Raw genomic sequence first — 15,584 nt, 5'->3', positions numbered from 1 at the left:
GGGGGGATATATAAATTACGACGGGGACACAGGGAATATTCGATTAGCAATCACCATCAACAAAGCTCAAGGGAAGTCATTAGAAAAATGCGGTATAGATCTGAATACGGATTGTTTTTCCCATGGACAGTTATATGTTGCATGTTCAAGAGTCGTTAAACCTGACAATCTATTTATATGCACAAACAATGGGACAGCGAAGAATGTTGTATATTCTCAAGTTTTACGTAGTTAAAAACATATATATATCTATCTATATTATATTGATATATAACGATCTAACAAAATATTTTACTAAACCGATTTATAATAGTACCGAACCAGCTACGAAAAGGCCTTTGAGTCAGGCTGCTAAAAAAGCAAGGTTGGCTCCGAGAAATTGCATTTAATCACTTTGTTCTCTTTAGTTTGAATGAGTTTATATTCTCACTTCATTCTTTTTGTCTTTTTTGCTGGAAAACCTGCCCACTGTTGATTTTCCTCAAGTTGTTAGATTATGCTCAAGGAATTTGTTTAGCCACGATTTTCGCTTGTCCAATGAAGGCCTCTATAAAAAATTGAAAGGCTTGCGAAATGAATCTTCGATGAGAAACCGTATTTATTCTCCAAGATTCACTCCTGGACACTTTGTTCTCTTTAGTTTGAATGAGTTTATATTCTCACTTCATTCTTTTTGTCTTTTTTGCTGGAAAACCTGCCCACTGTTGATTTTCCTCAAGTTGTTAGATTATGCTCAAGGAATTTGTTTAGCCACGATTTTTGCTTGTCCGATGAAGGCCTCTATAAAAAATTGAAAGGCTTGCGAAATGAATCTTCGATGAGAAACCGTATTTATTCTCCAAGATTCACTCCTGGACACTTTGTTCTCTTTAGTTTGAATGAGTTTATATTCTCACTTCATTCTTTTTGTCTTTTTTGCTGGAAAACCTGCCCACTGTTGATTTTCCTCAAGTTGTTAGATTATGCTCAAGGAATTTATTTAGCCACGATTTTCGCTTGTCCAATGAAGGCCTCTATAAAAAATTGAAAGGCTTGCGAAATGAATCTTCGGTGAGAAACCGTATTTATTCTCCAAGATTCACTCCTGGACACTTTGTTCTCTTTAGTTTGAATGAGTTTATATTCTCACTTCATTCTTTTTGTCTTTTTTGCTGGAAAACCTGCCCACTGTTGATTTTCCTCAAGTTGTTAGATTATGCTCAAGGAATTTGTTTAGCCACGATTTTCGCTTGTCCAATGAAGGCCTCTATAAAAAATTGAAAGGCTTGCGAAATGAATCTTCGATGAGAAACCGTATTTATTCTCCAAGATTCACTCCTGGACACTTTGTTCTCTTTAGTTTGAATGAGTTTATATTCTCACTTCATTCTTTTTGTCTTTTTTGCTGGAAAACCTGCCCACTGTTGATTTTCCTCAAGTTGTTAGATTATGCTCAAGGAATTTGTTTAGCCACGATTTTCGCTTGTCCAATGAAGGCCTCTATAAAAAATTGAAAGGCTTGCGAAATGAATCTTCGATGAGAAACCGTATTTATTCTCCAAGATTCACTCCTGGACACTTTGTTCTCTTTAGTTTGAATGAGTTTATATTCTCACTTCATTCTTTTTGTCTTTTTTGCTGGAAAACCTGCCCACTGTTGATTTTCCTCAAGTTGTTAGATTATGCTCAAGGAATTTGTTTAGCCACGATTTTCGCTTGTCCAATGAAGGCCTCTATAAAAAATTGAAAGGCTTGCGAAATGAATCTTCGATGAGAAACCGTATTTATTCTCCAAGATTCACTCCTGGACACTTTGTTCTCTTTAGTTTGAATGAGTTTATATTCTCACTTCATTCTTTTTGTCTTTTTTGCTGGAAAACCTGCCCACTGTTGATTTTCCTCAAGTTGTTAGATTATGCTCAAGGAATTTGTTTAGCCACGATTTTCGCTTGTCCAATGAAGGCCTCTATAAAAAATTGAAAGGCTTGCGAAATGAATCTTCGATGAGAAACCGTATTTATTCTCCAAGATTCACTCCTGGATACTTTGTTCTCTTTAGTTTGAATGAGTTTATATTCTCACTTCATTCTTTTTGTCAGTCGTGGTTGAACTTCGTTGAAGTAAGGATGCTAGGGCTGTTTTTAAAAATGTTTTTAAATAACATTATTTAGTTTTAATTCTCACAATTTAATGTAAGTTTATTTATATATACATATTTTCTCTCTTGTTCTCGTATTGTGCTGAAGACGGCCCTTGGACATAGGGCCGAAATATTCACAGAATTGATTTTCACTGTCTTGAAAAGATTTTCCCTATTGTTTCTACTTTGTATTTGTTTTGGAAAGGCAGTGTGGTCTTCGTCGCTATTTTCGTCTAGCCTATGGGGAGCAGTGGACCTATGATATCTTTTATTTTATTAGTCTAGGTAAAAAACATGCTAATATTATTAATCAACAAAAATTCTTAGAATACTGAAGAAATGAAAATCTTGTTCCCAAGGCTTTAAAATACAAATTACACTTAACTACCAGGAAAGAAGCGCAATTTGCCCATACACTACAGTTAAAAACCTTAATCCATATTATTAAGCTCAAAAAACAGAAACGACTTATAATTTCTTCAGAGAGAAAAGTGTTGGAAACTTTTTTGCTGGAAAACCTGTCCACTGTTGATTTTGCTCAAGTTGTTAGATTAGAAAGGAATTTGTTTAGCCACGATTTTCGCTTGTCGAATGAACGCCTCTATAAAAAATTGAAAGGCTTGCAAAATGAATCTTCCATGAGAAACCGTATTTATTCTCCAAGATTCACTCCTGGGCCTGCTATTGTTAACCTCTCTTCTAAAACATTGGAACCCCAGGAAATCGAAACATTGGAAAAAGGTCCAAAATTCTCTTTTCTACCGAAACAGGTTCCTGTGGCAGATATAGTTTCCTCTCTAGAGTCCGCTTTGCATAAATACTATCCTTCTATTTCTAACCCTGATGAAATTAGATCTGGTCTTATAAATACCCTTTATAACAGCCGAAAAATTTACACGACATAAATACTATCTAATCTCCGAAAAGATCCTTCTATTATAATAACTAAAGCAGACACAAGCAATTCATTTCAGTGCTTCCACTCCTCCCGATTTATCGGGAGATCTCCCGACTGAAATTTCCTCCCGATAATCTCCCGATTTATGTTGAATTGAGCTCTGTCCAACTTGAAGTTTCTGATCTTTCGTAATTGTCTGGCAGAATGCAAAATATGTCTTTGTTGCCCGTAAAAGGGGGATTTCAAAGCCGCCGGCCGCGTTTGATTCGCGGAAGTCAACTGCGAACCCTAATTAATGACCTAGTCGGCAGCTTGTCCCGTGAGAGACCATTGTTGTGTTCGAAAATGGGTTGATTTGATTTGATTCTCAGTTCATAACTTCATCTGATCTGATCAGTCAACTCAGATAGTTCATTTCTACTGGATAATTTGTGTACAATAAGGACGTGGCTTACCTTACGTGACAGGATTTTTTTTAGGGTAAGTACCAAGTTTACTGGAACTGGACAATTATACATCCCTGCACGTGGGCAACCCAAGAAGTAGGCTACTGACCTGTCCTAGGGAGTAGGCGGCTTTTCTGCTTCTATGATCTGTTTCTTTACCAAAATAACATGTTTTAACTTGAAACCAATTCTTAACCCGTTGCCAGTTCAAGGATTCTATAGTACAAATTCGAATACACTATTCTTACGGGTCTTATAGATATCCGGTATTCGCCAGACTACTAGCCTAGCCTATATCAAAATAACGATTTCGAGTGTCGGCGAAATCGGCTTCACAAGTCACAACAGAGCAAAATAACACTAGGGAGTAGGGTCAAGAACTATGCTTTCCTTGCTTTGCAAACGGGCCATACTCATAGCGCCGCCCACTACGCTTGCGACATTTAAAGCGAGACAAACATGCGGGCTTAGAAATTTCTAGTAAAGGTAGTATGCGGTCTGCACACGTCGAGGAAACTGGGGAGGTCGTATCTTTTTTTGCTTTGTTCAAAATATGAAGTTATTGGAGCCAGCGCTGGTGCAAGACCGATTGAGTTTCAGTAGGGACGTTCACTATCGCTAGTGGTGCTAGTATGGCTGCTGTTCGAGTGTGTCTCACTTTTTCCAGGTCTTGGCGCTACTGTCTAGTGTTATTTTGCTCTGCTTCACAATATAGGAGGATAGGAGGATGGATTTTATGATGTAGGCCAAAGCCAGCCATACCAAATCTGTTTTCAAAGGGACAAATCTGTTTTCAAAGTGCCGATATGTCTAATATCGTCTAATATGTCTAATTAACTATATGCCGATAAAGTTAATAAGAGGTTCGATATAGTGGTAAGGAGAGCAAATAGGGCTCGCCAGGCAAATAGTTCGCCCGGAATCGGCCAAAACCTGATTTTTTTTTTTTTTAAGTTTAAAGTTTATCTGAAGTTGATTAGAGTTTCGATATAAGATAAGGGGGATGTACCTAATTTATTTTGAGGTTTAGTTTTTGCTGGACAAGTAGTTCACCGGGAATCTGGCCGAAAACGGATATTTGGTAGAAGCAAGGCAGGAAGCTTTGATCGAAGATAGGGTAAAAACCATATGCTGAATCCAAACCTGAACTTTGTTTTCTCGGAAGACCAGTCATTGGTCAAATATTAAATAGTACAGATATTCAAGGAGTCTGACGAAGACCGGATCTACAAGACGCAATTGTCTGGATCAAATATAACATTTATGGGATCTCATCGAAACCTTTGGTCTTGTTATGTTATATTTTGAGAGAACCCTGCAAGTCAGGAGTGTTGATAGTGAGATTTATAGTCAGAGCGCATTGCAGTGGACACGTTTGTACTTTTGTCATGTATATAAGACTTATATGCCGTTTTCGAACGTAATAGCGGAGAGACTGTTTAGTACTTTGAAGGACGTCAAAACAGACAAACGTAACTGCCTGTCGACAGTTACGATTAGTTTAACGCTTCAGACTAAACTTGGCATGAGTAGGTTTAAGGTGACACCTCAGTCTCTGGTCGTAGATGGGAGCATGAGGCAGTTACTGAAAGGCGTAGTTGCTTCCGCAACCGCTACTGAAGCTAGTGCCGCTATCTTGAAATCGGCTTCTTTAGCGCGAGCTCGTCTGGCCCCAGAAAGAGCAAACAATACCGTTGACGATCAGGATTAGCTGCAGTGTGATCTAGTGAAAATTCTGACTGTGATTCGGATTCATAATTCTAGTTCAAGTTATGTGATCAAGTAGTTTTAGCTGCAGTGTGATACAGTGAAAATTCTGCCTGAGTTCTGTTACTCGTATTCGTAATTCTAGTTCTAATTATGTGAACAAGTAGTTTTAGATGACTTTCAATAAAACCATTTAGTTTGCATAAGTTTTGTATGAAAGAAACATTGTTCCTTGTTGATAGTTGATTTTGGAGTAATAACAAGTCTTCACCTTCCGGAATCTGGGTTCCCAGATTTTCCGAGATTTTTTTTGAACTTCAAAATTCCGGAAATCTGGAAGTTCAAAAGCCCCTAATTCCGGATGATTTTGATATACTTTTGGACCGGTTCATATTCGAGATGCAAGAAGAAGCCCAGATTCGAGATGCCCAGATTCCGGAAGTTCCGGGAGGTGAAGACCGGACTTAAGACTCTAAAACATATTTTCGATTCTACTTTGTTCTGTCTCTCTATTACTGACATTTTTACCACCAATACAACTGGTTTGTGAGACAAAACAGCTGTTTAAAACCTCCTAATTTTTCCCCGACTTAAAAAAAAAACCTCCCGATAATCTCCCGACTTTTTTGGAGTCGTTACTGATTTTCTGAAAAAAAAAAGTGGAAGCACTGATTCATTTGTTGTCTTGAATACGACAGACTATGACAACAAAATTATTTTGCATTTAAATGACACAATTACATATAAAACAATAACTCATGATCCTACTGATCAGTTTGCTAATAATGTTATAAATGAATTAAAGAAGCTAAAACAAAATGGTAAAGTCACCCCACAATTATACAATAAATTTTTTCCCCGTGGTAGTTTCTGTCCTAAACTCTACGGTTTACCAAAAATACATAAACAGGGTATTCCCTTAAGACCTATCGTAGCGTGTACTAAAGCCCTCGCTGCCAATACTGGGAAATGGCTTTGCACAGCTTTCAAACCTTTATTGTATTCTCAAAATTCCTGTATTCGTAATTCGGTAGATTTGGTTGAAAAACTTAGCAACACAAGTATTTCAGAAAACACAATAGTTAGTAGTTTTGACATTGTTTCCATGTATACAAATATAGATGTGACTATTTCTGAGGAATTATTAAAAAACAAAATAGAAGAAAATTACCGCTTAATCGAGGCTTCAGCGACGGGAATTGATTGTGAAGTTTTAATGACTCTGGTTAAAATTTGTAATAAGTTTTCCATGTATTTTCAATTTCGCGATTCTTTTTATCAGCAAAAAAAATGGGTTACCCATGGGGGCACCTTTATCCGGGCTACTGGCAAATATTTATGTCGAGAACCTTGAAAATTGGGCATTAAATTCTTATTTTTTAAAACACGTCTATTGGGGTCGTTATATGGATGACGTAATTTCACTTTAGAATTATGGGGAAGCTGAACTTCGGGGCTTCTTAGATCATCTCAACACTTATGACCGAAATTTGCAGTTCACCCTAGAAGTTGAAATTGAAAATAAACTACCGTTTTTAGATGTGTTAATTATTCGTAATGCTGATAAACTGGATTTTACTATCTATCAAAAGCCAACACAAAACAACAGATAACTTCACTTTAATTCAAATAACCCTCCACAAGTTAAAAGAGCAGTTGTAACTTCCCTCATTGATCGTGCCCTAAATATTTGCTCCGATTCGTAAATAAATGCAGAAATAAACTTTATTAGAGATATTCTTTTTGGTAATGGATACCCCATTCCTTTTGTCAATAAAATAATTAACCGTACAATAAAAATACATTCTTGTAAAATCGAAGAAGATACTTCACAATGTGAGGCTACTGATAAGCCCTCAAATAGTGTCTATCTTCCGTATATCCCAAAGATCACAACAAAATTAAAAATATTTGCACAAAAAATAATCTGTACGTAGTTTTTACTAATAATTTTAAAATCATTAATTTTTTTAATTCTGGTGAAGATAAGACCCCAGTTACTCACCAAAGAGGGGTCTATCAAATACCCTGTGATTGTGGAAATTACTATGTCGGCAGGACCCATCAGAATCTAGAAAAACGGTTACAACAGCATAAAAAAGACATAGACAAGGAATTAATTTCAAATAGTTCCAACAACTGCTTTGATTCTGCTTTAGGTTGGCATATATTTGATAATCCGTCCGACACGATACTTTTTGAAAAATCTTCACTCATCAGTAATGATTTGGGGATAAAACAGGTAGTTCGAGAATCAATCGAAATTAATCTCAAAATAAATAATAATATTTCTTTGAACGGGGACTTAGGGGAATACTCACTAAATTCTTTATACTCAAATTTAATTAAAAACGATCTAACAAAATATTTTACTAAACCGATTTATAATAGTACTGAACCAGCTACGAAAAGGCCTTTGAGACAGGCTGCTAAAAAAGCAAGGTTGGCTCTGAGAAATTGTATTTAATCACTTTGTTCTCTTTAATTTGAATGAGTTTATATTCTCACTTCATTCTTTTTGTCAGTCGTGGTTGAACTTCGTTGAAGTTAGGATGCTAGGGCTGTTTTTAAAAAAGTTTTTAAATTACATTGTTTAGTTTTAGTTCTCACAATTTAATGTAAGTTTATTTATATATACATATTTTCTCTTTTGTTCTCGTATTGTGCTGAAGACGGCCCTTGGACATAGGGCCGAAATATTCACAGAATTGATTTCCACTGTCTTGAAAAGATTTTCCCTATTGTTTCTACTTTGTATTTGTTTGTTATGGAAAGGCAGTGTGGTCTTCGTCGCTATTTTCGTCTAGCCTATGAGGAGCAGTTGACCTATGATATCTTTTATTTTATTAGTCTAGGTAAAAAACATGCTAATATTATCAATCAACAAAAATTTGTAGAATCCCGTAGAAATGAAAACCTTATTCCCAAGTCTTTAAGATATAAATTACATTTAAACACCCGGAAAAAAGCGCAATTTGCCCATACACTACAGTTAAAAACCTTAATCCATATTATTAAGGACAAAAAACAGAAACGACTTATAATTTCTTCAGAGAGAAAAGCGTTGGAAACTTTTTTGCTGGAAAACCTGTCCACTGTTGATTTTGCTCAAGTTGTTCGATTAGAAAGGAATTTGAAATATTTGGATAATCTGCACAAAATATGGAAATTTTTGGGAAAGCAGCTTTTCTTCTCTTTGAATCAGGAAGCAAAAGGCGTTGAAACGGGAAGTTTATGCATATGTTTCTGTTTAATTAAAACAACACTAAAGCCCGGGTGTTTTGAGCTCAGCATTTGATTTTTTTAAACTTCGTGCATGAGTTTGTAGGCACAAATGTATTTTTGTTTGTTTTTTCATTATTACTTTATTTTAACTTCATTTTAGGTTCCCAGAGTCGAAACTTGCCAAAATGTTTAATGGTACCATACCCATAGTGCTAGATAGCCTAAAGCAACATTATTTTATTGACAGAGATGGAAAGGCTTTTCGGCACATTCTCAACTACTTGAGAAATAGAAAACTATTTCTACCTCTGGATACAAAAGATATTGATTTGTTAATTGAAGAAGCGAAGTATTATGATATTCAGCGTAAGTATTTCATTCCCCAGTTACATCTGTCTTCACATGTAAGAGTATAATTTCGGTGTCTGTGCTGCAAAAAGAAGGAAGAAGAAGAAAACTTCTAACGGGATTCGGTACCTAAAAAAGTTACCTTATCTCTTCCATTACAAACTGTTTTAGCTTGTTTGGCCAAACTATTCAGAATTGTCTGGTTGTTCTTGCCATAACTTGTATGGTTTTGATGAGAGATCTGAGTAAACGACAGAAAACTAAAAACCGATATTCTGTTTCCCGGAAATCCTACAAATACCATTTAACTTTTCTTGTTTTGTGCCGGTATATATATTGAGATTTAGTGACACTAACATCATTAAAAAGTGTGAAGTCTTTTTTTTTTGATCGAACGGAGCAGAATTTTCTTTTTAAACATCAGGAAAGGGTAGTTCGTAAAAATATTCTTGCTTATTCTAGCTTGGAAAAGATTAATGATCACATCAAAAGAAGTCGAATAATTTGTATAATTGAATAATTTGACAGTTGAATAATTTAACGAGTTGAATTGGACAAAATGGCCATCTCAAAATTTCGATCGGACCATTTTGAGAAAAAACGGGCGCGGGAAGGGGTTTAGTTGCCCTCCAATTTTTGGTCATTTAAAAAGGGCCCTAGAGCTTTTAATTTCCGTTTGTTTTTTTGTTTCTTAGAGCTTTTACTTTCAACAGTTGAATTGGTAGTTGAATAATTTGACAGCTTTGGAAGTTCTCTGTTGTACTCGCTGCCTTAATTGAAATATTTGCCGACGCAAAATGCATATTATGCTGTATATACTTTGAATACACAAGTTTTGCTTAACAATCAATAAGAGATTGTATAGTTTATTTGTTTTAATTTAGCCTCTCTATGGGTTTTCGAACTGTTTACACATTGAAGATCCCCTAATAGTTTTTACCAAAATTACTTTGGGAGTTCACTGTGGTGGTGGGAAAATTTTGTGACGGTTATACCGACAAATATAATGATACGATCGAAATGGCGAATGAAGATGTCCCTGCACGCATTGCTAAACAATAATTAAAAAATTGATACTTAAAAAATGAAATAAAAAATTGCAAAAAAAATAAATTCTCTTCATACCAGTCACATTCAAGCTACCTCTGCCAGCTTAGTTCCCGCTCTTAACAGGAGCGATACTGCTCTATAGTAAGCACAACTCTAAAATACAGGGTTTTGGTACCAGTAGATATATAAAAAGCATCGAATTCTTATGCTGATTCTAAATATGTGAGTTTAATTAACTTTAGTCTTACCCATCAAAGTTTACGAGCCTGAGAAAATTTGCCTGATTTTCGAATAAAGGAAGAAAAAAACCCTAAAAGTCATAGAATCTTAATGAAAATTGCAGCATCAGATTCAGCGTATCAGAGAACACTACTGTAGTGGTTTCTAACTCCTATCTAAAATAATGTGGAATTTTATATTTTTTGCCAGAATAAAGTTCACGGATGCGTGTTTATTTTATTTTTTTGTTGTTTTTTTTAGAGGTGATTGTATCGACACAGTGGTCCTAGAATATCGCGAGAAGGCTCATTTTAACGGAAATTAAAAGCTCTAGGGTCCTTTTTAAATGACCAAAGATTGGAGGGCAACTAAACCGCCTCCTGCGCCTGTTTTTTCTCAAAATGGTCCGATCGAAATTTTGAGATAGCCATTTTGTTCAGCATACTTGAAAGACCGAAACAACTATATCTTTGGAGATATCATGACACCCACTGCCCGTGGGGTAAAGTCTAAATTGATAAATTTGCCCAATTTACGCATATCATTTTTGCTGGAAAGTATACCTACATTTTTCGGGGGGGGGGGGTCTGCTGGTGGATTTTCCACGGGGATGATTTTCCATGGGGAGGATATTTTACAGGGGGTAAATTTTTCAGGAGAAATTTTACACTAGGGGAGCATGCCAGAATTTCTGTCCAAAATTCTTCTTATGTATTACTTTCTCATTGCCGACTCACTCCAGGGTAAATTTTCACCGGGTTTGAATTGTCTAAGAGAATAAATCTGTGCGGATTTGTCCGTAGAGTTGTAGCCAGATTTCCTGGTATTTCTTAAAAAACCATCAGAAATCAAATAAAATAAAATAAAAAAATTTCAACTGAAAGTAAGAAGCAACATTAAAATTTAAAACGAACAGAAATTTGATGTTTGATATGATATTGTGTCTCAGAGCTCTTATTTTAAATCCTGACCGGATCTGATGACATTGGGGGGAGTTGGAGGGGGGAACCTAAAATCTTGGAAAACACTTAGAGTGGAGGGATCGGGATGAAACTTGATGGGAAAAATAAGCACAAGTCCCAGATAGATGATTGACATAATCGGAACGGATCCGCTCTCTTTGGGGTAGATGGGGGGGGAGGGTAAATCTGAAAAATTTGAAAAAATGAGGTATTTTTAACTTACGAACGGGTGATCGGATCTCAATGAAATTTGATGTTTAGAAGGATATCGTATCTTAGAGCTCTTATTTTAAATCCCGACCGGATATGGTGACATTGGGGGGGGGACTTGGGAGGGGGAAACCTGAAAATTGGAAAACACTTAGAGTGGAGGGATCGGGATGAAACTTGGTGGGAAAAATAATCACGAGTCCTAGATACATGATTGACATAACCGGAATGGATCCGCTCTCTTTGGGGTAGTTGGGGGAGGGGTTGATTCTGAAACATTAGAAAAATGAGGTATTTTTAACTTACGAACGGGTGATCGGATCTCAATGAAATTTGATATTTAGAAGGATATTGTGTCTCAAAGCTATCATCTTAAATCCTGACCGGATCTGGTGACATTGGGGGAAGTTTGGGGTGGGGGAACCTAAAATCATAGAAAACGCTTAGTTTGGAGAGATCAGGATGAAACTTGGTGGTAAAAATAAGCAAAAGTCTTACATACGTGATTTACATAATTCGAACAAATCCGCTCTATTGGGGGGGGGGGGGGGGGTAATTCTGAAAAATAAGAAAAAATGACGTATTTTTAACTTACGAAGGAGTGATGGGATCTTCATGAAACTTCATATTTAGAAGGACCGCGTAACTCAGATCTCTTATTTTAAATCTCAACCGGATCAAGCATAATTGGAGGGGGCAGTTGGGGGGACCGGAAACCTTAGAAAATACTTAAAGCGGTGAGATCAGGATGAAACTGGATGGGAAGAATAGAAACCTGTCTAAGATACGTTGCTGACATAACCGGACCGGATCTGCTCTCTTTGGTGGAATTAGGTGGGGGGTAATTTTGAAAATTGAGGTATTTTTAACTTACGAAAGGGTGACCAGATCTTTATGAAATTTGATATTTAGAAGGATCTTGTGCTTTAAAGTTCTAATTTTAAATTTCAACCAGATCCTGTGACATTGGGGGGAGTTGGAAGGGGAAACCGGAATTCTTGGAAAACCTGAAAATTGGGGTATTTTAATCTTACGAATAGATGATCGGATCTTAATGAAATTTGATTTTTAGAAGGAATTCATGTCTCAGAGCTCTTATTTCAAATCCCGACCAGATCTTTTGACATTTTGGGGAGTTGGAGGGGGAAATCTTGGAAAAATACTTGGAGTGGAGGAATTAGGATGCAGCTTGGTCGATAGAATAAACATATGTCGTTGATATGTGATTGACAGAATCGTACTGGATTCGCTCTCTTTGGTGGAATTGGGGGGGGGGTAATTTTGAAAATTGAAGTATTTGTAACTTACGAAAGGGTGACCAGATCTTAACGAAATTTGATATTTAGAAGGATCTTGTGCTTTAAAGTTCTAATTATAAATTCCGACCAGATCCTGTGACATTGGGGGGATTTGGAGGGGGAAACCGGAATTCTTGGAAAACGTGAAAATTGGGGTATTTTTATCTTACGAATAGATGATCGGATCTTAATGAAATTTGATTTTTAGAAGGAATTCATGTCTCAGAGCTCTTATTTCAAATCCCGACCAGATCTTTTGACATTGGGGGGAGTTGGAGGGGGAAATCTTGGAAAAACACTTGGAGTGGAGGAATTGGGATGAAGCTTGGTGGATAGAATAAAAAATGTCCTTGATACGTGATTGACAGAATCATACTGGATTCGTTCTCTTTGGGGGAGTTGGGGGGGAGGGGTTCAGTGATTTGGCGAGTTTGATGCTTTTGGACGTGCTAGGACGATGAAAATTGGTAGGCGTGTCAGGGAGCTGCACAATTTGACTTGATAAAGTCGGTTTCCCAGATTCGACCATCTGGGGGGCTAAAGGGAGAGGAAAAATTAGAAAAAAATTAGGTATTTATAACTTACGAGTGGGTGATCGGATCTTAATGAATTTTGATATTTAGAAGGACATAGTGACTCAGGGCTCTTATTTTAAATCCTGACCGGCATTAAGCCTCTTATTCTCCTTTTTAAGTCAATCTATTGATTCATAGAATTTTGTTAGAGCTCATACCATGTGATCTCTTGGCTCTTAGCTCTTCTCGCCTCGTCGCAAGTGCCATATGAGCTCTTAGCTCTTGTTCTTTATTCTAAGCTAGGCTCTCGTTAGCTTTTATAATTGTTGACAAATTCAAGATTCCCTGCCAATTTTTATCAAATTTGAGGATATCCATGTGGTGTGGGGAAAATTTGCTAATGGGCCATCTGTCTTTGAGGCGGTCAGCCAACACTGAGGATCACAAAGGTATCAAATGACCTTAAAGATGTAAAAAAACAACAATTGATGGCCAAGGTCATCAATACGATATGCCCCTTCTGTTTCAGATAATATTTAAAATGAATTATACCGTTGTTTACCCTGTGCTCAACACTTTATAGGCTACGTTCATACGAATGTCAGTCTTTAGCTAACAGTGATTGAAAGAAACATATTTCAAAGCTCCTTGTCTCAAAGATCGATGTAATCTCTTTATGGAGCAAAATCTTTTTCGTTTATTCCCTTCTCCCTCTCTCTTTTTTCCTTTGTTTCTCTAGATTTCTCAAACTATTTGATTGAGATTGCCCACTCCAAGTGTATGCTATCTGGCATAGTTTAGGCTGACCTTTTTTAAAATTTAGGTCTGGTGGGCATCGAATGCAAATATTGAAACCGACTTAAGCACCAGTAAAAGATCTGGATCTAACAATTTTATGAATTCAATGAAATACAAACATATAAAGATTTTTGTTTTTGTTTTAGCAATGGTAGCAGAATTAGAATGTGTTCGAAGCTCAACACAGTCGCATAAAAGAACCAAATGGAGAAGCGACACTAATGCTGTTGACTGCGCTTATGATGATTTGAAAAAGGCGAAACTACTCAGTCGATTCAGCATCTTTGACCAGATTCATCAACAACCTACACCAGGATTTGAATATTTGATTATACATTTTCTTCAATCAAATAATACTGTCAGTGTAACTGTGGAACAGGCTGTGTTTGGAAAAATTTTCCCAGAAGTTTCATATCACTCAGAAAACCATGGCCACAAATTACTTGTGAAACAGCCTCTTGATTGTTTAGATCATATTAGTATCATTGGGCGTATTCTTAGCGATGGCTTCCGTATGACTGGAAGACCAGAATATTCTGAGAACGGAAATTGTGTTGAATATTTGTTTGTGAAAATGAGCGATTAAAGTCTAACAGGAAACCTTAACTTAGAAAAAAAGTCAATTTCGAAATATTTTCCCATAGACACAGTCTTCGAGGAAAATTTCCAAAAAAAAAATGACGGCTTTCAAGGCTATAAATAGTACATTCTTACCAGTGCATAAACAAGGTCTTATTTATCTAAAATAAAAGTCTCAGCCGAAGAAATAATTTTTTTTCGCTCTGATCTGAGACATCAGTGAACCGAACGCTCGTCTATAAAATTGTATTTTCTACAAGGTGACTTGAAATTCATTTGCTGAATTGGCTCGTTTCCGCACCTTGCTTAAATATTTGTTCGTGTAACTTAGTCATCGACAAGCTCAAACTTAAAATAAACTGAGCAAACTTCATTTTGAAACAGTTCAAATTAAAACACTAGTCTGTGTCAATTCACTTAAAAATCATTCATGACTGTGTAGGCTAGAGTTTTTTTTTAAGTTTTGACGTCATTTTAGCAAGAATATGTTAATTAAAAGTAAAAAGCCAAATTTTGCTCTTGATTAATAATTTTACGAACTTCTTTTATTTCTCACTTAGTAGGCCAATTTATTATGACTATAGCATTTACACTCTAGAGAGAGATGAACTAAGCATTGACTATTGGCACTTCATACGATGATCTTGAAGAGAAACCCATAGTTGCGTGAGCCTTCACCTTGCAACAGTGAAGCAGTTAGTGCATCAGCCTGCTCCTCATTCATTGCTAAAACAGAAAAAAAGATCAAGAAATATTATCATGATCAGGTAATAAGTTTTCAAGGAGTTGGGTATTTTTCTGAAATCACTTAATTTGGGAGAAAATATACACACACACACATATATATATATATATATATATATATATATATATATATATATATATAAATATATATATATTCAATTGCCTGAGGGTGAAGATCCCACTTCCCCGTACGCTCTAATTGGATGAACTTTTTACGTATGTCTATCAAATCCATATATTTGCACAATTGGGAGCGTGCGAAGGATTTTTACATTCTGGGGCTATGAGGTCCCGGTTGTCATGAAAGGGTTATGAAACTGATTGAATATTTAGTTGAAAGTTATAATTTTACGTTCAAATAAAGGTGATTTCATAATTGCCGCGATCTCTTACCTTATTTTAGACATTTATACGCCTATATATGCAAACACGAATTCCCCTCTCCCCTCAAAATCAACCTCAACCT

The 15,584-nt window shown here is 36.3% G+C and overlaps 1 protein-coding gene across 1 annotated transcript in view; it reads left to right on the top strand.

Moving 5' to 3' along the window:
• The window catches only part of LOC136036286 (BTB/POZ domain-containing protein Tiwaz-like), a 35,431-nt gene extending 20,242 nt beyond the window's left edge, over positions 1-15,189 (top strand). The window contains exons 3-4 of the mRNA XM_065718433.1: positions 8,556-8,761; positions 13,942-15,189. Coding sequence (XP_065574505.1) covers positions 8,556-8,761; positions 13,942-14,381 — 646 coding nt within the window. The 3' untranslated portion in view covers positions 14,382-15,189. The remainder of the gene's footprint in view (positions 1-8,555; positions 8,762-13,941) is intronic.
• The last annotated feature ends 395 nt before the right edge of the window (positions 15,190-15,584 follow it).

Source organism: Artemia franciscana, chromosome 15 (genome assembly GCF_032884065.1).
Source record: "Artemia franciscana chromosome 15, ASM3288406v1, whole genome shotgun sequence".
NCBI classification, from domain to species: Eukaryota; Metazoa; Arthropoda; class Branchiopoda; order Anostraca; family Artemiidae; genus Artemia; species Artemia franciscana.
The sequence above is the reverse complement of the archived record's forward strand: the minus strand, read 5'-3'. Positions and strand labels throughout refer to the sequence as shown.